The following is a 26,659-nucleotide window of genomic DNA, read 5'->3' as shown; positions in this document are numbered from 1 at the left end:
AATTCAATATACAAAAAACTCGTAAGCGTGTCTGTACATAGATATAAACAGCAAATTCAGCTCAAAATTAATTACAAAAAAAAAATAAAATAAAAAACAATCCATTATTTAATAATAAAAAAAATAAATTTATAAAATTGAAAAAAACATTTATAAAAATGAAATAATATCTAAATAAAAAATTAATTATTTTCTTTTATATTTATTTAAAAATAAATAAAGAAATGAATTTTTTTTTAATCAACTTTATATGCTAATGCTTTTAATATTTTATTTTTTTCCGTGACTCGTATATGACATTAAAAAATTTATATTTCAAATGCATGAACATTTGTAGATTATAATTTAACTTTACAAAGAAATTACATCAGAGATTTTTTTTCTATTTTTTTTTTTTTTTTATTGGGAGGGTGATGCTTTTGTCTACATGTATACAGAGATGGATAATAATAAATAGTGTATAAATTTTTTGCTTGTATAACTGTATATATGTAAAGAGGGCGTGATGATTTTGTGACAATCAAAGAGGGGTAGATCATGTATATACATGTATAAAATTTATATAAATTTCCCCTTATATATAGATACATATATTTATATAGGAGTATCACACGGCAGACAACTGTCGGCCTATTAAACTAATTGACTGCGCAGTATGTCAGCACCACAACAATTGTCGTCACCAATGATCAGTATGCTTGTGTATATAGTTACAATTATTAACGCATATTAACTGGTGGTGGTTTCTATAAATATGTATATTTTAATACTAAATATATATCCCAGCTATTGTCAATTTTTTTTCGTTATTATTTTATTTATAAATATATCATTTACTTATTTTTTTTTTTTTGCTTATATTATATTTTTTAATAAAAATTTTTAGACTATCTTATTTATTTATTTATATTAATTGTCATTTAAAAATTGCAAGTTTATTTAATTCTTGATAATTTAAATTACAATATATAATTTGTTTTAAAAAATTTATTACCTAATTTTATTGATAAATTTAATAAATAAATTTGTTTTTTTATTTTTATTTTTTCTTGTCTGTCTGGTTTTATTTTTAACCCTCATTTAAAGGGATGAAAAAAATATATATATATTATATTTTTTACGCAAATTTTATCGTTGGATAATTGGATGTTGAATGGCTAAAATTATGAGTATTATAAAAATTTTATTTTTATTACAAAGTCATATACGTTTATCATTCAATTGAAATTATTTGCCACAATATTTTCATCCAGTTTTATGTATATCATTTTTTAGTTATATAACAAGGATTAAACTTCAAGTGAATGTAAATAGAAAACATGAATAAAATTTAATTTATGTATAGTAAAATATTTGAAATATTTAAACGAGCTAGTTAACGTATTTAAAACCACAATTTCAAAATTCCAACTCAATTTAAAAATATATACAATAATTAATAACAACATTTGAACAAATAATATTATATAAATTTTTTAGAAATTATTTTGTAAATAAAAAATTCATTATACTTATTTTATCATTCAAATATTTTTAAATCTTTTTTCTCATCATCAAAAAAAACTTGTATTTGATTTTCTCATTTAGATAAAGAAAAATTCCCACTGATATTTTTGTATAATAAAAAAAAAAAAATATATACATAAAAATCAAATTTAATAAGGGAATTTTTTTTTCTTTAAACTTATCTTTTTTTAGTGAAAATAAAATTTAGTGTTTCGACTATTGGGATTTTCATATAGACATAAAAAAAAAAAAAAAAAAAAGTATAATATACAAAAGTTAACATCGTTTAACGAACCGCAAAGAGGCTTGCAAAGTTAACACCCCAGTTGGCCATTATATGATTTCTAACACCCCTTGTACAATATACGTAATAAATATCACACACTTACTGGGAGTATAGAGGGGCTACGGGGGGAGGGGTACAAATTTTATAGATGAAGGAAAAATATGCCGAAATATAGAGAAGAATAAAAAGAAAAATGTATATACATTATGGAAAGCAAAAAAAAAAAAAGACAGACCAGCCAATTATTTTTGGGTCTCGTCATCACACTGATGGTCACGCAAAAAGTCAGGGCAATGATGCGAACATACGGTACCGTCAATTCACTATACCACCTACCCCTCTGCTTATTTTTTTTTTTATTATTTTTCATTTTTGCTCTGTCTATCATGACCCTTCTTGCCTTTTGCCATCTTTGTTCAATTCAATGGGACAGAAATAATATATATATGTATTCTGCGAGAGCCACCCTTCAAGCACCTCGAGTGGGTCACCCTCCATGTAACCGTGACGAAATTATCACGTTAATGCTACCAACAACAACCTCACCCTTCATATCTAAATAAATTTCAGATTTTTTTATTATCTTTCTGATTTAAATTGTTATATTCATTTAGGTATATTTAATATTTTAAAAAATATATATTTTGTTTTTTAATTCAATAAAACATTGTTGGATATTTTTTTAAATAAAAATTTCGAAAAAAAAAAAATGTAATTAATTAATTGATTGTTTTTTGGGTGTTTTAATTGGGATTTTTTTTTTTTTTTTTTTTCTAAAAGGTTGGTGGGCCTTGGAAGATTTAAAGAGTCATCTTTAATGGGGAAAAAGATATTTAGGTTAGTTGCTAAGCTGTCAGTAAAGCAGACAGTTTATTTTTTTATTATAATTTCGATTTAAAAAGATCATTAGCCTCGACACATGAGAGTGAATGCATCAACACGTGATTGATTGGATAGGTCAAGAATAATATATTCACTGGTAATTAGTTTATCTAATTTTTAAAATAAATAAATCATCGTTTTAACAAAGCGAAAAGTTGCTCGACTCATTTGTTTAAAATATTTTTTCTGATTTTTATCAACAAGTCCAAAGTACATATTTTAATAAATTTGTTAATCTATATTTTTCTATTTAAATCATATTAAATTAACTGGGACAGTTTATTTTCCTATAAACTTGGATATTTATCATTTTTAAATTTACTGATATGAATTTTGTTACAAAGTTCAAAAGTATCTCAATATATTTTATCAAAATGTGATTAAAAACTTGAGATTGATTTTAAAAATAAATTCGAATTTTATCGTTTATAAATTTTTAATAAATATTTATTTATTTTTATCAGTTTAACCTTGTAGAAAAAATAAAAAAAAAAAAAAAAATTTATCATAATTGCTGTTAGATATACGAATATTATTATATAAAAAAAATTTTAATGACATTGATGTTTATTATCTGAATTTGACATGACGATGATGGATATTTGCAAAATAAATTCTCCATTATCAGCCGTCTAATGAAGATAAAAAATTAAAAACAACAATTTACGGATTTATATAAAAGAAAATAAAAAAAAAACATTTTATTATTATTTTAATTTCAGCTGTCAGTAGACTCGTTTGATAGCTCTCGTTTTTAAAATTTATATTAAAATGAATGAATTAAAAAGTTCAATACCAGGTTTAGTGTATTTACCAACACGTGAATATTCAAAATCATCTGATGGTTTTTTGGAAGGACGTAAACAAGTTGATGGTGCTGAAAATTTATGGAGAATAAATAATCGTCTTTATAATTTAGATGAATTTATAAATAATCATCCCGGTGGTGCTCAGTGGATTTCACTCACCAAGGGTACAGATATCACTGAATTATTTGAGGTAAAAAAAAAAAAATAAAAAATATTTATTATTATTAATTCTCTTTTAAATGTATAATTGTTTTTAAATTATTTTTTTTTTCTCAACAGACACATCATCTTTCAAATAAAGCTGAAAATATGCTGCCGAAATTTTATGTACGTGATGCAAAAACACCACGATCAATTCCCATGACATTTAATGAAAATGGATTTTATAAAACATTTAAAAAACGATCATATGAAGCACTTAAAAATATTAATTATCATTATCCATCATTTAAAACAAATTTAATAGCTGATACTGTTATGATTATGACAATTTTATTTTGCCTTGTATCAGCAGCAACTCAGTCAATGATAACTTCAACAATTGCAGGTAATTTTTAAATAATATTTTTTTATTAATTAAAAAGTAAATTATTTATTTAATAAATTAAAATAATAAATAATTTAAAAGATAATCTCAATTAAAGCTTGAATTATTTATTATAATTTTAGAAATTTAAATTTATTTTAATTGTTTAAATTATTGATATTAAATTTGAGGTGTATTAATGACATGGACAACAATAATTGGTCATAATTATCTTCACATGCGAGATAATTATCGTATGTATTATTTGGATATAAGTTTAATGTCATCACGTGATTGGCGTATCACACATGTAATGAGTCATCATATGTATCCAAATACAATTTGGGATATTGAAATGTATGGATATGAGCCACTTTTTCAATATCTGCCAAGAAAAAAATCTATCATAAGATACTTGGGAATTTTTTATTCACCAATTTTTTGGTTTTTGAGTTTTTATTTAGTTGGAATAAAAAGGTATTATTTTATTTATATTATTTCTTCATTAAATATAATTAACAAATTCTTATTTTTTTTTGAAACAGATACATTTCAGTATTTTTTGTAAATAAAAAAATTGAATTTGGAGACTTGGTGCCATTTATTATTCCAATAATAATGTGCTTTTATTCACAAAATATTCAAACAGCATTTAAAATTTGGATTACCATTATTGGTATTAGTAGTTTTGTATTTATGTTTATTGGTTTTAATGCTGCTCATCATCATCCGAAAATATTTCATGATGGTGATATTTGCAGGTAAATTTATATAATTTTAATTTTAATTTCAACTAAAATATATATATGGATATTTATTATTTCATTAAATTTTTAAGGGATGATTTGGACTGGGGTCTACTAGAATTAGATGCTGTACGTGATAGAAATGTAATTGATGATTATTATTTTTTGGTTGTGACAAATTTTGGATCACATGGGTTACATCATTTACTACCAACAATTGATCATGCATATTTACCACTTTGTTTACCAGCATTACAAAAAACATGTGAAGAATTTAATATAAATAATGATAAATTTACACAAATTGAATTAATTAAGGGTCAATTTGCACAATTAAGACGTACACATCCAGAAAAAAATATGAGATAAACAAATAACTTTGAATTAAATTTAAAATTCAAATAATAATTTAAAAAAAAAAAAAACAATATTAATTTTATTAAATAGCAATAATAATATTAAATTAAAAATTTTTACTTGTAAAAGATTAAAGAATTTACAATATGTGAAAAATAATATTTAATTTTATAAATAAATAATAATAAATGTATAAAAAAAAAAAAAAAAAAATTTGATATGTTTGATATTAAGTATTACTAAAAATGTTTGAGTAAATTTACCCCAGTGAATACTTACGTGCAGAGCATAGTATGATGATAATAATGTAGTTTAAGTACGTGTTTGTAGTTACCCCTGAGGTGAGCCACCACTACCACCCCCATATGACAAGGTGGGTTGTAATGTTAACAGTGGGGGAAATAACTAGGGTTACAATATAACTCCGCCCCGAGGGTTGATAACCAAGTATTATCATTGGTCAATACAAGGGTGGTTATAATAGTGGGCGTGGTTTTAATTTTATATCAAGAATATTTTTTTTTTTTTTCCTTTTCATATTCTATTTTTTATTTTAACTTTGTCGGGGGTAAGTTGTTCTTGTTGTTTGGTTCAGAATCAAAACGATTGTACCCAGTGATCGTGTGGGGCACTAGTTTTTAAAAATTGTTAAATTCAGTTATTAATACGTTATTAATTTTAAAACAATACGAAAATTTAATTAAAAAAATTTCTTTTTAGTGAAAATTATTTAATAATTATTGTGGCTTTAAATTATTTATTTATTTATTTATTTTTAATGTGAAGTAAATATTATTTTATATAAAAAAGTGTTTTAATTATTTTTTTTATTTTGTTGATTAATATTTTTTAAAATCAAGGATCAACCCCAAAAGGTATGAACAATAAAATATTAATTTTCTAAATATTAAAATTATATTTATCAATTTGTTTTATTTTTACTTTTGTATTTAAATTATTTTTATTTATAAAAAATAATTTTTGATTATTTAATTTTTTTTTTTTTTTAAATGTCAATTGTTCAAAGTCAATGTGTCTGATTTATATTTATTATTTTCTTTGTTACTAATTTTCGCCCCAACTTAACGCTCCGACGGGCAAGAAGTAGAGTCAAAAAAAAAAAAAAAGTACCCGTAAAAAAAAAAGAGAAAAACATAAATAAATAAATAAAAATAAAAGGACAAAAGGGACTTCTTCAAAACTAGATCGCGACAAAATAAATTGATCAAGCGATTCGCACGGCTTACAGGCAAACTGGTCCCGCGGGATTGAAGGGTCTGGTGCACCCCTGGACCTTCATACACGTACAAATATATTTTTGTGAAGGGTGCCCCCTTTCAACCACCTAACCACCCTACTTTTTCCCCCCACGTGTATTTACAAACATTGTAACATAAACTGTTTGTTCTGAGGATTATATTTTTGAAAAAAAAAAAATTTCCATTAACTGCAATTAATATTTCATCATATTCATCATATCTTTCAAAAGCAATTTAATGATTAAAGTGTTACTACATCAAGCTCATATATAAATACGATATTTAATCTTTAAAAACCTTTGGAAGATTATAAAATTGCCTGTAGCTATTACTGTCATTTTAACAAGTATTTTATTATTATTATTTTTATTCATCTATTTTTTATTAAACAATTATATGATCAGATTAAAAAAAAAAAATTAATTTAATTTAAAATTAAAAGTTTAAATTGAATGTTAAATAAGAAAATAAATAATTTATAAATATTTTTATTGAGGATAAATGTTAATAATAATTTATGATAAATTTGTAAATTAAAATAATATAATTTTATCAACATCTCACCGCATTCTTAATTAGATAAATTAAACTCCCCTAATTACTATTGAACCATTACCGGAAATGGCTGTAAAAGGGTTGTCAGTATTACCTGACACATCAAGTATCCCAACACACTCTAGTCTAAATTCGTTGATTAAATTGGTAAACCAGAGAGACTCGTTAATATTTAATTTTTAAAACCATCAAAATAATTGTTGCTCTGTTTATCATTAAATCAAACACCTGCTAGTAGTAAATTCATTTGTAAAATTATATTAGAACGGAAGCTCAATCATCATAAACAATAAAAAATAAAATCAAAACAAACATGCACATGTTTTGTTTTTAAAAAATAATTTATTATTTTTTTTTTATTGTTTTTATTATTTATTTTAAGTTAAAAAAAATATATAAACAAATTGAAATAAAAAAAAAAGTAATAAATAACTAATATAAATATTAAACTTTTAATTCAAATTGAAATCAAATTTTTTTCTAATTATTTATTATATTCTATTCAGTATATCAATTATAAAAATTTAAAAAAAATTCACAAATTTTCTTTAGTTTATAATGTTGCCGCGATAGACGATAATCACGATACGATACGATACGATAATCACGATAGACGATACGAGAATTTCCTCACGATAATTACGATAATGCGATAATAGCGTCAAAAATTTGAAATGAGCTATCCTCGTAATTTTTTTTTTATTAAATTGTGTAGAACCCCAGCAAGTCTAGAAAAAAAAATGGGAATTTTTGAAAGCGTCAAAAGAGGGTAGGGAGTGGATTCTAAGGGTTTTTAATTTTTTTGTCAATGATTTTAAGTGTTTTTAATTTTTTTGTCTATGGCAGAGTTGAGCTATCCTCGTTATTTTTTTTTTATTAAATTGTGTAGGACCCCAGCAAGTCTAGAAAAAAAAATGGGAATTTTTGAAACCGTCAAAAGAGGGTAGGGAGTGGATTTTAGCTGTTTTTCATTTTTCCGACTATGATGGAAATGAGCTATCCTCGTAATTTTTTTATTTTTAAATTGTGTAGGACCCCAGCAAGTCTAGAAAAAAAAATGGGAATTTTTGAAACCGTCAAAAGAGGGTAGGGAGTGGATTTTAAGGGTTTTTAATTTTTTTGTCTATGGCAGAGTTGAGCTATCCTCGTTATTTTTTTTTTATTAAATTGTGTAGGACCCCAGCAAGTCTAGAAAAAAAAATGGGAATTTTTGAAACCGTCAAAAGAGGGTAGGGAGTGGATTTTAAGGGTTTTTAATTTTTTTGTCAATGATTTTAATTATGAAATAAATCATGAAAAAAAAAAAAAAATCCCATTAATAATAAACTGATAAATTAATCAATAAATAATTTAAAATTTTCCTTAAATAATCATCTGTTTTTTAAAAATAGCAAATGAAAAAGAAAGAAAATAATAAATAATAAATGAAAAATTTAAATTAAACTGATATAAATAATTAATGTATAAATCATTCATCCTTGAACTGATAAATGATTCAGGGGATCAGTGATGGATACAATTACGTTGTAGAAAATGGCAACATTTACCAATGTTATAAGAATAAAAGACAGGGATGATTTACTTGTAGTAAAGGAACAAAAAGAAAAAAAAAAAATAATTTTATATTATATAAAATAGAGTTTTTATGTTGGTTAAAAAGAGACGAAGCACATAGAAAATTTGTAACATGGAAATTGAGAGGTTTAAAATTGGAGGCGTATTCATGATGGAAACACTAAAATTCAACAATGTTATACAATGATAAAAAAAAAAATATACATATTCATCCCCTCCATATAAAATACATATTATATAAATTTATATCTTTCTCATTTTGTCTTTAATATCTATATACACATCTGTCTCATTTTTGTTACCCTTGGTTTTTCATTTTATTTGTCTTTCTCTCTTATTATTCATCTTCCTTTTATTTTGTCTCTGTACTAACATTTTACCCAAGAGCCTAGATTGAATCGTAAAATAAACTGGGAATGGAAAACAATGCGCTCGACATTGTGTTTGCATTTAAATAATCCGGTATTTTCAAATTATATTTATACATATTTTATATATTTTTTTTTATTTTTATCTTGTCATCGTACTCAATGACAAGATAAAAATAAAAAATATATATACATATATCTCGTAAATACAAATGAAAAGATAAAAAATTAAAAATTTTTTCAATTAATATTATAAAATTGAATATAACAGTAGTACAAGTCAATAATTGGATGAGACTTGAAATTTAGTTTTATAATTTTACATGTAGAATTAATTTAAAAAATAATAATAAATTCGATTCGATAAATTTTTTATTTAAAAAAAAAAAAAATATATTATTTAATTTATCAATTTAATATCAAACACAATTTTTTTTTCTCTTTATTCTACATGTATAATTAAAAAAAAGCTCATTAAATAAAAATAATAATAATAATTTTTACTTGCTAAAAAATTTGTAAAAATTATCACAATAAAATGTTAAATTTCAGTAGTACAAGTCAATAAAAGTCATCCAAAAAAACCAGTCAAAATTAAATAATAAATTTCAGTAGTACAAGTCAATCAAAGTCATCCAAAAAAACAGTAAAAATCACCTCTTATAGAAATAAAGCTTTAAAAAATGAATTTATATATTCAAAATAATAACAAAAAAAAAAGTATAAATAATCTAGAATAATTAAAAATCATTTGAGTATAATTACCATTATACAGTTGAATTTAAATGACAACATAGTGAAAATTAGTATAAATATATTATATTTATGTAATATCTAAATGTGGTAGACAATGTTGTGTATATACTCTCGAGTTACCCACATTGTTTCACAGTGGATGAGAATTTAATTTGCAGGCAATAGGAGAGTGTATATGTATTAAATATATACATAGACAGATAGATGTAATGATGAAGAGGGTTGTTGCTGTAGATTTGACTGTGGTGAGATAGATAGAGAGATGAATATATATACAATAAAAGGGTGGCTTGTTTAAGGGTGGGTGGATGGGTGGGGTGGGAGTGTCAAATTGAATTATCCTCCTGTAGCAATGTTGAACCGGCCTCCCGGGACATTTGCCAGGAGTATGCTTTCTCGCGCGCTTGCTCATACCATAAAATAATTTCAATGGAGTAGTTACGTTATATTCATGTATATGTATTGGTCTTTATGAGAATGGTTAGGTCACAGTGTGTTGGTACAAAACTATAGCCAATGGTGTGAGTTGATGCTGGTACTTGTATATATAATTTCAACATAAAATCTAGAGGTACATGGTTAGCCTGGGCTGTGTGCCCTCATGAAGGCGTTTTCAATTAAAATCAACACTAATACACAAGACTTTATCTGTACATACACAAAATCATTCTATCTCTTTTTTTTTTTAAATATATATTTCTACTTGTTCACCATATTGTTTTATTTATATAATTTTTTTTTTTTTCATTTTACTTTATTTATTTCCAAGTATTTTTTTTTTTTTTTTTTTTTTCGTTTCTTCTTCTTTCTTCGTGTGTCTTCTTTCGTATAAATTTAAAATTATTCTCAATGCTCGCTGCTTTTCAGACGTTAAATTAATGAAAGACTTTGTGTATACATCATTCTTTTTTTCTTTTTTATATATACTATATAATTTATTTTCTTACTTTTATGATGTATATTAAAAAGTCAGGTAAATCACTGATGCGCTGTTGAAAAGTTTTGAATACAAAAAAGCTTATTTATTTTTTATTATTTATTTTCTATGTACTTGTGTATACTTTAGAGGATAATTTTTAATTTTAATTAAATAATGTTTATGTTAATTGTAGAATTTAGTATCTAATTTTTAAACATTTCGATTTTAATAAATTTTAATTAATTAATTATTGAAATATCTTGAATTGAATATTTTTTTTTTTTGAATTTAATTACATTGTGATGTTGGATTTTTGATGGTACTTTATTATTGAAATATTATTTATTGATATAAAAATTATATTTTATATTTCAAGAGGAGTATTAATTTTTTTTAAATGGTTTTTGTATTTTTAAATTTTATCTATCAAGTGGGATTTTAAACTTGATAGTAAATATGTTTTTTTTTTTTCGATGGAAAAAATTTAATCGAGTTGATATGTAATAGATTGAGTGGAATATAATTTTTTTTTTTTTGTTTTTTGGTTTAAAGTTTTTTATACTATTTTTTTGATTTATTGTAGAATGGAAGGTCCGGCGGTATTGTCACTACCACCCCACGGCGCACAAAAACCCGCGCAAACGAGTCCTCAGCCCCAACCACACGGCAAACCAAATCAGGTAATATGCCTTGACAATTTTTCATATATATATTTTTTTATTTTTCATCATAAACTCATTGTCGTTTTATCATTCTACATATTTTTTTTCTACCTGATTGTATATACACACGCAAATAAAAATTAAAAAAAAAAAAAAATAATGATAAATCATATTTTAGATGAGAAAAAAAATTGTTTTTGTTAATGAAAATTGATAATTAAATATTAATTTTTAATTAACAAATTAATACAATAAATTTATAATTATTTTTCTTTTTAATTAGCTATTTTATATATTAAAAAAAAATGGAATTGTTTTAAAAAATTCAAATTAAAAAACACTCATACATAAATAAAATAAAATAAAATAAAAAAAAGTGTTTTACTCGTAAAACAGATTTTGTGCGACTGAATAGCTTTCAGGAATTACAGGTTGGTACGGTGTCACTTTATGGTATACATATTGTATCATTGGTAATCGAAGGACAAGAGAGATTATGCTTGGCACAAATAAGTAATACACTGTTGAAGCAATTTAGCTACAATGAAATTCATAATAGACGTGTTGCATTGGGTATAACATGTGTTCAATGTACACCAGTACAACTTGAAATATTAAGAAGAGCCGGTGCAATGCCACCGTCATCAAGACGTTGTGGTATGATTACACGAAGAGAAGCTGAAAGACTATGTAAAAGTTTTTTGAGTGATAATGCACCACCTAGGTGAGTTATTATTTTAATTTTAAAATTTAAAAAAACCATAATTAATTAATAAATTCCTAATTACTAAAGATTTACTAAAAATATTTTGATTCTTTTTTTAACAGACTTCCTGATGATTTTGCATTTACTGTACATCACGAGTGTGCATGGGGTTGTCGTGGTGCATTTTTACCATCACGTTATAATAGTTCACGAGCAAAATGTATAAAATGTACATACTGTGGTTTATTTTTTTCACCAAATAAATTTATATTTCATTCACATCGAACTGGTCCCGGTGATAAATATGTACAACCAGATGCAGCAAATTTTAATTCATGGAGACGTCATATGAAATTATCTGGTACACCACCAGATGATGTTGTACATGCATGGGAAGATGTTAAAGCAATGTTTAATGGTGGTACACGTAAACGTTTATTATCAAGTCCTGGTACAAGTCGTCCATCAAGTGCACCAAAACAACCAAGATTATCACCAACAACATCAATACCACCAGTTATTAATAATACAATACAACCATCATCAACAACACATACAGTACATCCAAGAGTACCACCATTTCCTGAATTACCATTACCAATATCAAGAAGTCTTGTTATGGATTATGTTTGGCATCAACATCAACAAGCAGCAGCTGCTGTTGCTGCTGCTAAAACACCAGGTTTTCCATTCTCATCATATGCATTACCATGGTTAACAAAAAGAAGTCCAGTATTATTTCCAGGTAAATACAAATAGAAAATAAATAATAAATAATATTTATTTAATTATTTATTTTTATGTATTTTTTAAGGACATTTATCATCACAAATTGGTGCATCAGGTGGTAATGAAGCTATATTACCACCAGTTGCAGCATCACCAATTCATCAATCAGCATTTCGTCCAGTTATACGTTCATCATCATCATCAATTATTGAACAAATTAATAATGATGAACAACCAGAAATAACTGTTGATAATGATGAAGATACTGATGATGAAGTTGATATTGAAACAACTGAAGATGATGAAATTATAAAAAGCTCAACAATTGTCAGCCAAATAACAGTTAATCAATCAACTCAAAATAATCGTGATTCACCAGAATGTTGGAGTCCACCACGTGAATCAGTAAGTTTTAATTATTTATTAATTATTTAAAATAAAAAAACAAACAAACAAACACCATTGACACGTGATCTTTTAAGTGGTATATTCATAAAAAAAAATGTAAATAAATCCTAAAGTTTTTGTTTTTTAAAAAATGTATTGCAAACACTTGTCTCATCCAGGTGGCACATATGGCTTAATAGATATAATAGTTGATAATAATTTTATATATGAGCCATTCCCATACCATAAACCACTTCAGCAACGATGGACAATCACAACAGAAGCGTGACGACGCTTGGTTTGTTGTGTTGCACGCGACCCTCTGACACGCGACCTCATTCGAATACTTGATGGTTAAACCCATCGTATTTTCATCTACAAATATACACACACACACACTAAAATTCTATTGTATATTACAAATAGGCTTGAATATACAATTGTATTTTATGTATATTCACTTGAATCAAACATCAATGCTTCTATGTAATATACAATTTTAAATACTCAATTATATTTTTTAGATAAACGATAGTTGATACATACATTTGTCTTCAGTGCCATGAAGGTTAATGTGTAACTTGAGATACATTTATCCTATCACCACACCCTCGTTTTCTTATGACAAACAAACTCATGATCAAATGAATGTTATCCACTCTTAAAAATATTATTTTTCAATCAATAAAAGTGGGGTTTTTTTATTCGAATAATTTTTTTTCTTAATTTACTTTAAATAATATTAAAATTATTTAAAGACAAAGGGATAATATTAATTATTTTATTGGTCAAATAATTTCAAATGATTATCAGTAATTTAATTGAAAATTAATATTTAAACTTGTAATTTTTATTAGTGGCAGTAGAATTACTCAATCTTTGGTCAGACAAAAAAAGCTTTATTATTAATTTTTGGATTGTTTTAAATAGAATTAAAACAATGATTTTATCGGCGTTAAAATCACTAGGGATATTATTTGCTAATTAGATATATGAAAGATTATTTAAATGACATTATTGTCTTTTGGCAGTTGATGATAATGACAGTTTCATGAATTAAAAACACCTGTAGCTACATGTTCCATTTATTTACAAAATGATTAGTTAAATAATCAATAAATTATAAATGATGAAAGTCCTAATTAAATCAATGTTTAATTGACTCTTTTTATTAACAAAAAAAAAATAATATTAATTTCACTTATTCAAATTAATAGAGACAATATTTCCCGAAATTACAAAAAAAAAAAAAAAAAAACTTTTTCCATCAAGATAATAAAAATGAAAAATATATAAAATTAAATTACTTAATTATACAAAAAAATAATCTTAATTTCCATATAATATTTCATTAAATTTGAGTAAATCTAGAATTATTAAAAAAAAAAAAAAATCAAGTGTTGAAAAAAAAATAAAGAGAGACAGATTGTACCCTGTAAATTTGCAGAGATTGTTTGTTGAATCGACATGCGAAGAGGCGAAAGGATAAGCCCTTTGCTTGAATTGCCAGACGGCTTTTCAATTCCCCTTGTCGTTGAAATGTGTCGAGTGAGAAATTCAAGTATACTTGTATATATGTATTTCACCCCTGGCCTGTTTTTGGACATGGTCTAAATTTTCCATCTCTCTTTATCACCCCTCACATTGAATAACTTGGCTGTTACATTTACTATTTTTCTTGTGTATATGTACCAGCAATCCAGCATACAACAACAACAAATAATAGAAGGGATAAAATAGATCCCTTAAACCTAGTTACCACGATACGAATGGGACAACTGTATTGCGGTAACTAAGTAATCCCCGAACGTTATTTGGAGTTATTTGTCGCTTCAGTAAATGCACAAAAAGACTCAACATCTTCATGTATATAGCTTTAATTTTTATTCTTAAAATCAAGTTATTTTTCATTATATATATAGCTCATGTGTTACTTGATGTATTTTTTTTTGTTTTAAAATAAGGTTAATTCATTTTAATCTCTCATGCGTTTTATAAAAAAAGATAATTTTCTTTTGTAAAATAAAGTTGGTTCGATTTGTGTGATTGGTATGAGACTGGTCCCAGTTGGTATTACAACCAATGCAATTAACTGCTGTCACGTACTTTAGACGGACTTTGAAATCTTTTTTCTTTTTTTTTATAAAAAAAGTTTATGGGGTCAGGTGACTATGCCATCGAACAAGCTTAAATCAAACAAGTCCCCTTGCTTTTGTTTGAATATATACCACAACTTTTAATTGCGATGTGATCGTCTAGAGAATCATTAAATTTATAAATTTTTTGCTTTTATTTCTTTGACTTTATTTTCTGTCTTCTAGTATTTTTTTTTTTTTTTTTTTTTTTAATTACTCTTTTGAACTTTTTATTGACTTTTATTTAAAAGTATTTTTGTGCTTTTTTGAATCATATTACTTTGATAAAATTAATTATATATAAAAAATAAATTAAATAGTTATTTATGTTTTTTTTTTTTTATTTAATTTACTCTATACTGACATTTATAAATAAATTTTTGCTCGAGTACATTTTGAATGACTCTTGGTTTTATTAAAAATGTCAAATCATGACCTTTTTATTAAAAACACCCTTTCTTTTTATTTTTATAACCATGACTAAAATAATTACTAAAATTATTATTAAATTTTTTTAATATATTTTTGTGCAATTCGTTGTTTGGATATTATTGTTTTTCATATTTTATATTATTTTTTTATTATACTCAACTCAATATAAAACACATCAGTCGTTGTTGGGATAAAAAAAAAAAAAGGAAAGAAATTGAGGGCGGTGACTGTTGATTTAATTATAATAGTCGACTTTCGTCGGTAACGCCCCACGACCCTAATATTCTATTTGTAGAATACTTGATTCTTTCTTTTTATATAATTTTTTTATTATTACTATTCATCAAAAAAATCCCCCAGTAATCATTGACTTCTATATACAATATTTGTTTACTCAGGTGATCATTTTATATGCTCAATAACTTAATAATAATGTCAAACGATTAATCATACCATTGATAAATTTTTAAAACACGAAAAAAATATAAAATAAAACAAAAATTGTCTGATCGTATATTGACTTTAACTACTGTCGCGTTGAATATTTTAAATTAAACGAATAAAATTGGTTTAAAAAATTTAATAATTACATGAATTTCATTTGAAAAGAATTTTAAAATAAATTACTGAATATGTTTTTCAATTATTATACTGTCATTAAATAAATTTTACATATGAATTGATGAAAAGAATAAAAATAAAATTTAATGTAATTTTTTTTCATTTTTTTAATGATATTTTTTTTTATAACGAGGTTTTCATTGTCGAGTGGTTTTGATATGTACTGATGGAGTATTATCCAGTGAGTATAATCAATTTTCCCGGACAATAATATAATGTTGAGGTGCGTTCGTTCGGATGGAAGCAATGCGACTAACACGATTGCGTATATTAAACTGTTTCCACTCAACAAGAGCGGCCCACTTCGCGGTTTCATCGAATAAACCAACTGTCCAACTCATTTTCTACTCATTGGTTATAAATTTTTTTTTTTCTCTTTATATATATGTTATTTTAATTTTACTCAATTTATTAATTACTCTATTTTATTATTTTTTATATTTAAAATAATTGAAAAAATTTCATTAAAATAATGAAAATAAAATTTTTAGAAAATTATATTTTTAATTCTATTTAAATATTTATATATTTAGCTAATTTTGTAGTAGTTGATAGTAATAAATTTTATTTTTTTTTTATTTTTTCATAATGTGTCGAAATTAATGAATTCTCTTTTAAAATTAGCTACTATTGATTGTAGTAATTTTTTTTTAAATAGTAATTTCATAAATTTGTTTAAAAAAATAATTTAAAAAAAAAAACGAAATTTTTAAAATAATTATAAACTCATATTTTTTTGTCGGAGATATTTCAATCGTTATACGGGTTGCTTCCGATTGATAGTAGTGAAAATAATATTGATAGTAGTCAAAAAATTAAAGTAGTAGTTTTAAATTATAAAAATTATTTTAATTAATTTTAAATCGAATTCTGTTGTATAATAATTAAGATTTAAAAATTTTAATTTATATACTGATATTGACATTTTGTTTTAAAAAATAGTTGTTTTAAAATTGAATAAAAAAAAACCATTAATAGATATATATTCATAATTGAATTTAAATTGTGTGGTGCACAAGTATCAATGTAAAATTAAATTCAATAAGCCCATAAGTGAAATAATAATGATAATAATATTATTGTTATTGTTAACAATAATAAAAATAATGAAAAAAAAAAAAAAAGAAAATTCAATCGAACTCATACTCCAGAATTTACTGAAAGTATTAGTATGATAGTGAAACTTTTGCCGTTTACGTAAAATCCATGTGGGCGCGCACGCTACGATTGTTTTGCCATAATCCTTTATTGGATCAACGGGGCTGAAACAATTGAGCGACCCCAGGGAAAATTCCCGGGTATTGGTATAATAGTATACAAAAGTCTCAAAATATATAGATATTTATATGCAACTATTTGTAAGTGTACAAAAAAAATTAAAATCACATTGTTTCTATTTGAAAAAAAAATTACTAAATAATAAAACAGACGGAAAATTTATTACAATCAATAAATAATTTTAAAATTTATAAATTAAATAAAAAGACAATAAATTTAAAATTACTTTAACAAGTAAAATAATTTAATAAAAAAATTCTATAGACAATTTCTTTTTAAAAAGTTGAAAAAAAAAAAGTTTTAATTAATTTATTTTTTTCATTTTTATTTATTTATTTAACTATTTTTTGTAGTGAAAAAAAAAAAAATATAGATGAAAAAAGTAAAAGATTTACAAGAGCCAAATGATAAAAAGAAGAAATAAAAATTTTAGGTATTTTTATTTGTCGAGTGAACAAAGTTACAAATAGTAAAACGCGAGACTCATCCACAATTTTCTTCAGCTATTTACCTGCTACGTTTGTCTATTTATTTTTTTTATTTTTCTATATCTAATGTTAAGCATTTTGTGCAGACCAACCAACCAGATAAACAGTCTCACGTACAAACAATAATAATGACACCTCTTTGTCTTCAATAACGTGCAAAACATACCACAAAATTTCATCCCCGTTCACGAAATTTTCAAATCAATCTTTCTTTCCTTTTCTTAACTCTAATCTTACACAAATTATTATTATTATTTCTCTTTTTTTAAACAATTAAAATAATAAAAATATAAATTTTAATATAAGTGACATGCATGCAAAATTAAATTTAAAAAAAAAAGAAAAGATTTCAAAAAAATAAAACCATTATACACAATGAACATATGTTTGTTATTTTTATTTTTTTAACTGATGGGGTAAAATATTATGTGTATAACATGAACCACCTGTTCAAAAAAATATATTTGATTATTTTTTACATATAATATTTTGACTCGTCGACAAAATTTAGTTCAGGCCATTCGATTTATCTTTGAAGAATAATACATAATATTATCCTTTGGCGTGTCAAATTACAACACAATAGAAAGATATGTACAAAAGTTTATATGGTGAAGGGTAAATGAAGTGGGCTATATCGAACCAGAAGGGAAGGTTCTTTTTATTTTTCCCTATCAAGTTTAATTCGATACACAATAATGTACAGTTACTTCAAATCCCACTCGATGAAAGTTTTATATCGTTAAGTACAGTGTGTATGTGTATGTGTGTGTGTGATGGCTAGTAAATTAAACAAGGTTGGCCATTAGACTACGAAGATAATTAATATTTTGTCTGGACAAATATTATTTCAAAAAATAATACACATATAATCAGTCAACCCTTATATACAAACATTTTCTATTGTGACTATTTTTTTTAAATATTAAATATCATATTGTTCATTGTTATATAAATATTGTTTAGTCATTAAGTTGCATTTTAATCACATTTACATTATTAATTATCATGACAACCTAATAATTGATCAGGTTTTTTATTTTGACATATACTTTTTTGAAAGAAATGAAAAAAAATTAATGATTAATTAAATAACAATTATGACTTTTTTTTTCTTTGAATTGTTAATACTAATGTGATGTGACTTTTATTTTTTTGTATGGGAAAAATAAAATTGTAAGATAATTTGAGTTTTAAGTGTCGTAAATTCTTAAGTTTGAAAAATTATATTTTATTTTTTTTTAATGTGAATTTTGCAAGGGAAATTGACTGATGCGTATGTATTTGCGAGAATTATTTTTATTTTTATATTGTCGTGACTTGGTAACACGTCATGGTAATGAATATTTTATGTTTCAAGCTATGAAATTATGAAAAAGATCGATTTTAACAACTATTTCCAACGAGTTTTTCGTATCAATCCGCGTGCATCAATTTATACAACCAACTGTAAAGTGTACTTTGGATATTTTAAGTGTAATATTATGTCAATGTTGTATTCACACGAAATTAAATTTGTTTGAAAAAAAAATTAAAACAAGTAAATAATATGAAAAATATAATTAACATTAAAAATAAAATAAAAAGTTAATTTAAAAAAAAAATGGAAAAAAGATAAATTCAGATAATTCAAATAATCGAATTCAATTTAACTAAATAAAAAAAAAAAATATTTGTTTATTGAATTAACAATTGAAATTTAAATAAAAAAATAGGGATTATATTTTTTAACAATAAAAAATGACACTATTATATAATTTTTTCATATTTAAATATCAAATTTTTGTTAATTAAAGGAAAGAGAAGCTGAAAAAATTGCTGAAGAATCAACAAATCATCGTGATATTAAACCAGAAATTAAATCAACTAAATGTCCATCAGAAACATGGCATGGAAATGCATTTTATCGTCACTTAAATATTCTCAAAGGTAATTAATTCAAAAACTTAATTAAAATTTATCAAAGAAAAATAAAAAAAAAATATAAAAAATTTTTTTTGTTCTTTAAAGTTTAAATTTTATAAAAAAATATTAAATATTTATTCCAAAAATTAATTTAAATTATAAATATTTATTATTTTTAAATTAATTAATTCATAAATTTTTGTTTTTGTAATTAATTTTATAATAAATGTATTTAATTCATTTTCATTCGCAGAAGGTTTTGATGGATCCAAAATAACGCTGCTCAGAGATTGTAGTATGCGCTAATATACAGGTTGGTAATTAGTAGGTTCTATTTGATATTTACAAGTGGTGTGTTTACTAACTGTTTGTATACATATAAACATTTCGATACAGTCAAATATTGTAGTAATGAGGCAAATCCGGGTGTGCCTATTAAACATCTATATACTTTTTCGAGGGCGGGATTAAATGTTACGTTATATTACGCATGCCCTGGGTATCCTCATCGTATTATCCAACTTATACATACATATAAATATATTTAAATTAAAATTTACACTTCAAATATATGTATATTAATACTACACACTGAATAATTATAATTGTGTAATTATATTTATGCCAAAATGTAAATGATTATCTCTCAAAAAAATTAAAATTTCATCAAATTTTTTTTCTAATTAAAATCATAAAAATAATTTACGTATTAAAATTTTCATGATAAATATTGCGCTTATATTTTTGAGCTTATTGTTTATTATTAAATATTTTTATTTAATAATAAAAATGATATTTAAATTTTGTTTTTATAAATGATAAAATACAGCAATTATTTAATTTTTAGGCTTTCGTGTAAAAAAAAAATATAATAAATGATCGTCGTACAAAGTACATACTAAATTAGCGGGATAAATTTTATTGAGTATCATATTGATGATTGAAAATGTGTATCGTGATAAAATCAAAATAAAGATATAAAGGGAAAATATTTTGTAAAAGCTAATACAAAAAAAAAAAACCAACCCATTCATGTTTGACGTAAGCCGAAAATAACGAGACTGACAATTGCCTTTGCGGTGAATAGAAATTGTAGATTATTTTTCACGTATCATTGATGTACATTCAAATTTGTCAACAACAAAAAATAAATAAATAATAATCTCTAGTTCATTGATAACTTGTCAACAAAAATTTCGTAAATTTTTTTATTTTATCTTTGAAGCATTTTTTAAATATAATTTTAAACTTTTGAATTTAATTAAAAAATAGTTGAATTAAAATTGATAGTACTATTTTTAAAATGTATTTCTATTTTTTTTTTTAGGAAGAGAAACATTTGATTGAGCAACTTCATCAGATTACCCAGCATGTAGACCGAGAGTTGTATTTTAAAATACCCAACCCTCAAAATAAAACTAATTAATAAATCTAAATAATTATTAATTATAAAAAAAACACTAAATAATTGAATGTATAATATTTAATTTAATTTATTTTTGTTGATTATTTTCTATTAGTATTTGATGTATCTAGTCATGTCATTGTGTAATTTAATAAAATTATGGCAATATTTTGTAGATAATTAAAAATTGTAAATATCCAAACGAAAAAAAAATGTATTTTATAATTTATAATCAAACTACCAATTACACTATTATATCAATTATAAAAAAAAAAAAATCAATCCATTAAATGAATTATAAATTTTCAAAAGAAAAATAAATAATTCTATCGATAAAAAAAAGCAAAAGAAATAAATAAAAAAAAAAACATTATATACCAAATAATATATATTCAATAAGAAATAAAAAAAATAAATCGAAGCAATATATTAATTAGCTATCGATTTTCATTTAGAAAAAAATTGTAAAGTGATAAAAAAAAAACATATTATTAATTAGAAAAGAAAAAAAAACAATTAAACAAACTACTTAATTAAAATAATTATAAAATATTAATAACCTAATCTTATGTATGAAAAAATTATATAATAAAAACGTTATCACATATTTAAAAAAAAATAAAAAAACTTTGATTATTGATAATAATTGAATAAAAAAAAAAGCAACATTTTAATATATAGCGTAAATCTGTATAAATAAATGTAACACAACAAAAAAAAAAAATAATAATATAAAAAAAAGAAAAAAAATCAGTTTCAATTACTCATCGTGAAACGTTGTTGTACGTGGGGGTCTTGTTGGCTACATATCTTCCGCCCAAAGAGTCTAGTGAGTTCCTCAGGGAATTCTGATCGCTTGGGGCCATACACTCTGCCATACGACAAAACAGTTCCCCGGACGATCGTCAGCAAAATTTCATATATATCCCAACCACATATGCCCTCTTAAAATGTATGTATACTATCATTTCTTAACATTTTTTTTTCTTATATTTTTCTCTCCTTTTTTTTCCCTTACTATCTTCAATTTCAAGTACTTTTATTATTTTTTTTTTTGATTTTCTTCATGTATATACTGACTCACTTTTAAAATGTCGAGTTGAAATTTACCAAAACACTTTATACCAGTTCTACAAATATATTTTACATTCTTTGACAGTGTTGGATACTTTGTGACTCAAATAAAATATATATGTATATCTATAAAAAAGTATAAAATAAAATAAAAAAAAAAAAAGACATTCAACGACTAATGTTCCGGGAAATTGGTTTTGCAAAACCAATATAAAGGTTTCTTTATCTTATACCCCCTTGCACCCCTTTTTTTTATTCCATTTTTGTTTTTTTTTTTTTACTTTTGCTATTAGAAATAATATTTAAAAAAAAAAATATAATAACTTTATTTTCAATTGGCTTATAATTCGAAAATGAAAAATTGACTTTTTTTTTTTTTTTTCTGCTTTGGGTTTGTATATATAAATAAATATATGTGAAGAATTTTTTTTATATTGGTGAAATATGAATGGGTTTTGTGATTAAAAGAATAAATAAAAAAAATTTGAGATATAAATCTCAGGTTTGACAATGAAAATAGAATCTTAATTGGGGATTTAAATAAATATTTTAATTGCAGCAGGTAAGCTGCTTATATCAACCCTCTTTTCATTGGTTTTACCTTTGCCCTATTTGAATTTATATTCTTTATACTTTTGTTATTTTCTTTTCGATTTTTTTTTTGGGTTAATAAAAATTTCGATTGTGGAGTTTTGATAAATTTACTGGGAACAGTATCACTAACAACCATGAGACTATACTTGGTAGCCTGGTGGGTGACATCAAATGACTCCCCAACATTTTCAACGACTCATGACATAACATGACTTAAATTAATAATTATATGATTAACTAATCAAAGTTTAGTTGATTTAATTATTTTTTATCTGGAGAAATTTTTACATGACAATAATCATAATTGAAATGTCAAGAAATGTTTGTTTTTTAAATTAATTTTGTTACTTGATAATGCGCTTAAAGCAGCAATTAAAAAATAGAAAATTTTTTAAGCAAATTTATAATATACTTGCGCTCAAAGCTGCAGGTGTATTAATTTTAATAAAAAAAAATATAAAGCTATGATTCAAGAAATTAAAAAATTAAAAATTTACAATTTTGTAAATTACTGTAGAAAAAAAAATGCATTCAACAACAAATTAAATATGGTAAACCTGAAAAGGGCGAAAATTTATGGGTATACCTGAAACACATCCTATTTACCCCCATCTACTCTGTTTGAGATAGACAGTTCGATGTGCACACCCTGATCAATCCACTACAATAATTTTTTAAAAGTTGAAAAGAATAATAGAAATAATAATAATGATCAAGGTGAGCCAAGTTATAACAAAATTAAATATAAAAAACACATTGGCCGTATTAACATGTAGCTTAAAAGAATGTTGACATAAATTCTTTGAAGTTACAAGGTTGTTGATGCACATTTTTTAAGGGTTGTTGCATTTATATCCACCAAGAACACTGACCTTTTTTAGGATCCAACGAAGAACAATCTCAGCAAGCAATTTCATTCAGTCATTCTATGATAATTGGTCATCTTCCTCGTGGTTCCTCATGTTCCTCATGTAGCTGGTCAAATGATCACAAATACACTATATACACTATTACTTTGGTACATTTAATTTACACTTGTAAATATACTTTTAAAAAAATCTGAAACAGCATAAGATACAAATGATTAAATTCAGATTTTATATTTTATAAATTATTCAAATCAAGAAAGATAAATTGTTTAAATGATAAATGAAATAATTATTTATTTCATTTATTTATATAAATCTAAATCAAGTCTTGGCACCAAACTAAAGTCTATTGAAATTCATGTTATTTTATGAGTTTTAAATTCATCAATTAATACATATCATTTTCCATAATCAAAATTCAATTTTATGATATTTAATTCGTAAATAAAATTCTATTAAAAATACCGACTATCTATCCAATTGCTGGATGAAACAATTTGTTTTGAAACGAAATATATCTCTTCACCGAATATTTTCTACTCGTGGCGGCAAGTTCTGAGCATGCCAGAGATTAAATAAAAATTTGATATACGAAAATTCAAGATTCTCTTGATGATTTTGCTACTGACAACAATTCATCATAGAGCAACGAATGATTAATTAAATAGTACAAACAACAATGTTATTATTTTCGATAAATAATAAAGAAAAAGGGTTAATAAATTGTAAGACAGTTGAATTTGTTGCTGTTAACTAGCTCAAAGTTTAATGCAATCAATGTTATATTTTATTTATTTTAATTAGGTCACGTAGTTGGACGTATGTGCTTCACAGGATCCATTGATGAATTGTGTTGATGATAAACATCAACAAGATATCCCACATTGTCCCACATCATCATCAACTGGTACTGGTGTTGTCTTCGTAACAGTTGCATGCTGTCTTGGCTTGGCTGGAAACATTTTTCTTGGTGAAGTTGGCCTCGTCACATCATAATTTACAAAAATTCTTGTGGACGTTTATAATGTAATTTGTTCCTTGCATCAACATCATCTTCGTCTTTGAAAAATAACTGGTTCATCTGATATTTTTTTTGGATTTCCAACAAACATCTTGTGGCTCTTGATATCTTGATGGTGACTCAAGTGGTCTTTATAATTTTTCAGCATCAATTTTCTTTTAAAACACTTTTGATTCTTCTATCTTCGTTGTAATGTTTTTCATTTTATATTCTTTCGCGAGGTTATAGTTATAAATTTATTTAACTACGAATTTTTATATTTTTTTTAAAGCTGACGAGTTAATTTAACATCCATATTATTTACCTGATGTGAAACATTGTTCAACATTCGGCTATGATGTTTTAAAAATAACGCAAGATAATCAAGTTTCAATTTATAATTAATTATCCATTAATTTAATTTTTTTAAATTAAATGTAACAATGAGAAAACATTGTCATCATTATCAATCTGTTTCTTTTTTTGTAATTTAATTATGGCTTTGATTGGTTCCATATTAAATTTGCTTAATGGTTTGGAATAAATTGATCAACATCCAAACCATTTGGAGAAGATAATACCAAAACCAACGTACCTTTTACCAGCATGTCTATCACTTCTTGCTTTTTCTAATAAACTCTATGAAACAGCTAATCTTTTTCTCAACAATTCCCTTGTTACTTGTTAAATCAGATGCTCCAATTGTCACAATAACATTCTTGGCAAGCTTGGGCAAGCTCATCTTTTCGTCGGGTCGATTTAAAATATGTTCAACTTCTTTGTCATGAGTAAATTTACAACTGTAACAAAAAAAAATGTAAATTAATTAATTAAATGTTGGATAATTTACAAACAACCTTAAAATATTATTAAAACTTACTGAATTTCAACATGTATTCATTTGTATTATCACTCTAATGACAAATCAATGGATAAACTTTTTTTTCATCACGATTTTAAAAGCAGTTTGATGAATATCATAAGCCTATGCTGTCGACACTAAAATTGACTTGATGGTCAGTCATGATCAGCCTTGTAATATCCAACTGCAAAATAAATCAAAAAAATATTATTTAAGTATTATTGAACAATCATCAACTCATTTTTTATTCATTAAAACTAAAAAGTAAATAAACAAAGCTAATAATAATATTATTTATTTACCTGTCGGCCATTTTGGGTTGCGTAACGCCATGACTCTCAGCCGGCTTTTGAGCGTCATATAAAATATGAGATTTTTGTATGAAAATGACAACATTTCGCAATGATTTATCACTCATTTGATAGACGACGAATAGACAAAGCTATTAATTACAAAATGATGGTTAATTAGACTTGTTTAATTAATAATATTGTAATTTTAAAAGGGCAAAATGATTAGCACAACAATTGCGTAGTTTTATTTTTTTCTGACTGAGTTTTTTTTTCTACCTAGAGTCGTCGTCGCCGAAAATAAAAAAAAGAAAACAACAGCTGCGCCGCTGAGCGGCAAGAATATTAACTACAAGCTTTTCCGGTCGGTATTTTTATTTGAATAATAAATTTTTTTTTTTTCACCAATTTTAATTAGAAAAAGGGGATAAATTGGGGATAAATTTAAAAATAAAAAAAAAATAAAAATAATTAAAATTAAATTTTGAAAATTGTAGAATAATTTTATCTACCTGTTGTTATAATATTAAAACAAAAATCTCAATAAATTTGTTATTATTTATGAGTAATATTAAATAACCAAAAAACTCGCAAAAAAAATTAACAATATAATTTTAAAAGTTCTTCTGTAATTTTCTATAATTTCTAAATTTATTATTCAATTATTGGAGCTATGTA

General features: G+C 24.3%; 2 protein-coding genes and 1 long non-coding RNA gene across 3 annotated transcripts; 2 read left to right on the top strand and 1 right to left on the bottom strand.

Annotated features, from left to right (window-relative positions):
• The first annotated feature begins 3,376 nt into the window (after positions 1–3,376).
• On the top strand, positions 3,377–5,325 carry LOC122860284 (cytochrome b5-related protein-like). The gene is made up of 5 exons (XM_044164024.1): positions 3,377–3,673; positions 3,763–4,030; positions 4,201–4,486; positions 4,555–4,770; positions 4,848–5,325. The coding sequence occupies exons 1-5, from the start codon at positions 3,446–3,448 to the stop codon at positions 5,122–5,124; spliced, it is 1,275 nt and encodes a 424-aa protein (XP_044019959.1). The 5' UTR covers positions 3,377–3,445; the 3' UTR covers positions 5,125–5,325.
• A 5,803-nt stretch (positions 5,326–11,128) lies between these two features.
• On the top strand, positions 11,129–21,288 carry LOC122860283 (SKI family transcriptional corepressor 1 homolog-B). Its single transcript, XM_044164023.1, has 7 exons — positions 11,129–11,224; positions 11,629–11,930; positions 12,035–12,657; positions 12,727–13,046; positions 19,779–19,911; positions 20,141–20,200; positions 21,215–21,288. The coding sequence occupies exons 1-6, from the start codon at positions 11,129–11,131 to the stop codon at positions 20,191–20,193; spliced, it is 1,527 nt and encodes a 508-aa protein (XP_044019958.1). The 3' UTR covers positions 20,194–20,200; positions 21,215–21,288.
• A 3,296-nt stretch (positions 21,289–24,584) lies between these two features.
• On the bottom strand, positions 24,585–26,224 carry LOC122860282. Its single transcript, XR_006374435.1, has 3 exons — positions 25,994–26,224; positions 25,710–25,875; positions 24,585–25,629 (listed from the first exon to the last, which is right to left on the bottom strand). It is a non-coding gene; the product is annotated as an uncharacterized LOC122860282 (long non-coding RNA).
• Between the last annotated feature and the right edge of the window lie 435 nt (positions 26,225–26,659).

The sequence above is a fragment of the Aphidius gifuensis genome, linkage group LG1 (assembly GCF_014905175.1).
Source record: "Aphidius gifuensis isolate YNYX2018 linkage group LG1, ASM1490517v1, whole genome shotgun sequence".
Lineage (NCBI taxonomy): Eukaryota > Metazoa > Arthropoda > Insecta > Hymenoptera > Braconidae > Aphidius > Aphidius gifuensis.
The sequence above is the reverse complement of the archived record's forward strand: the minus strand, read 5'-3'. Positions and strand labels throughout refer to the sequence as shown.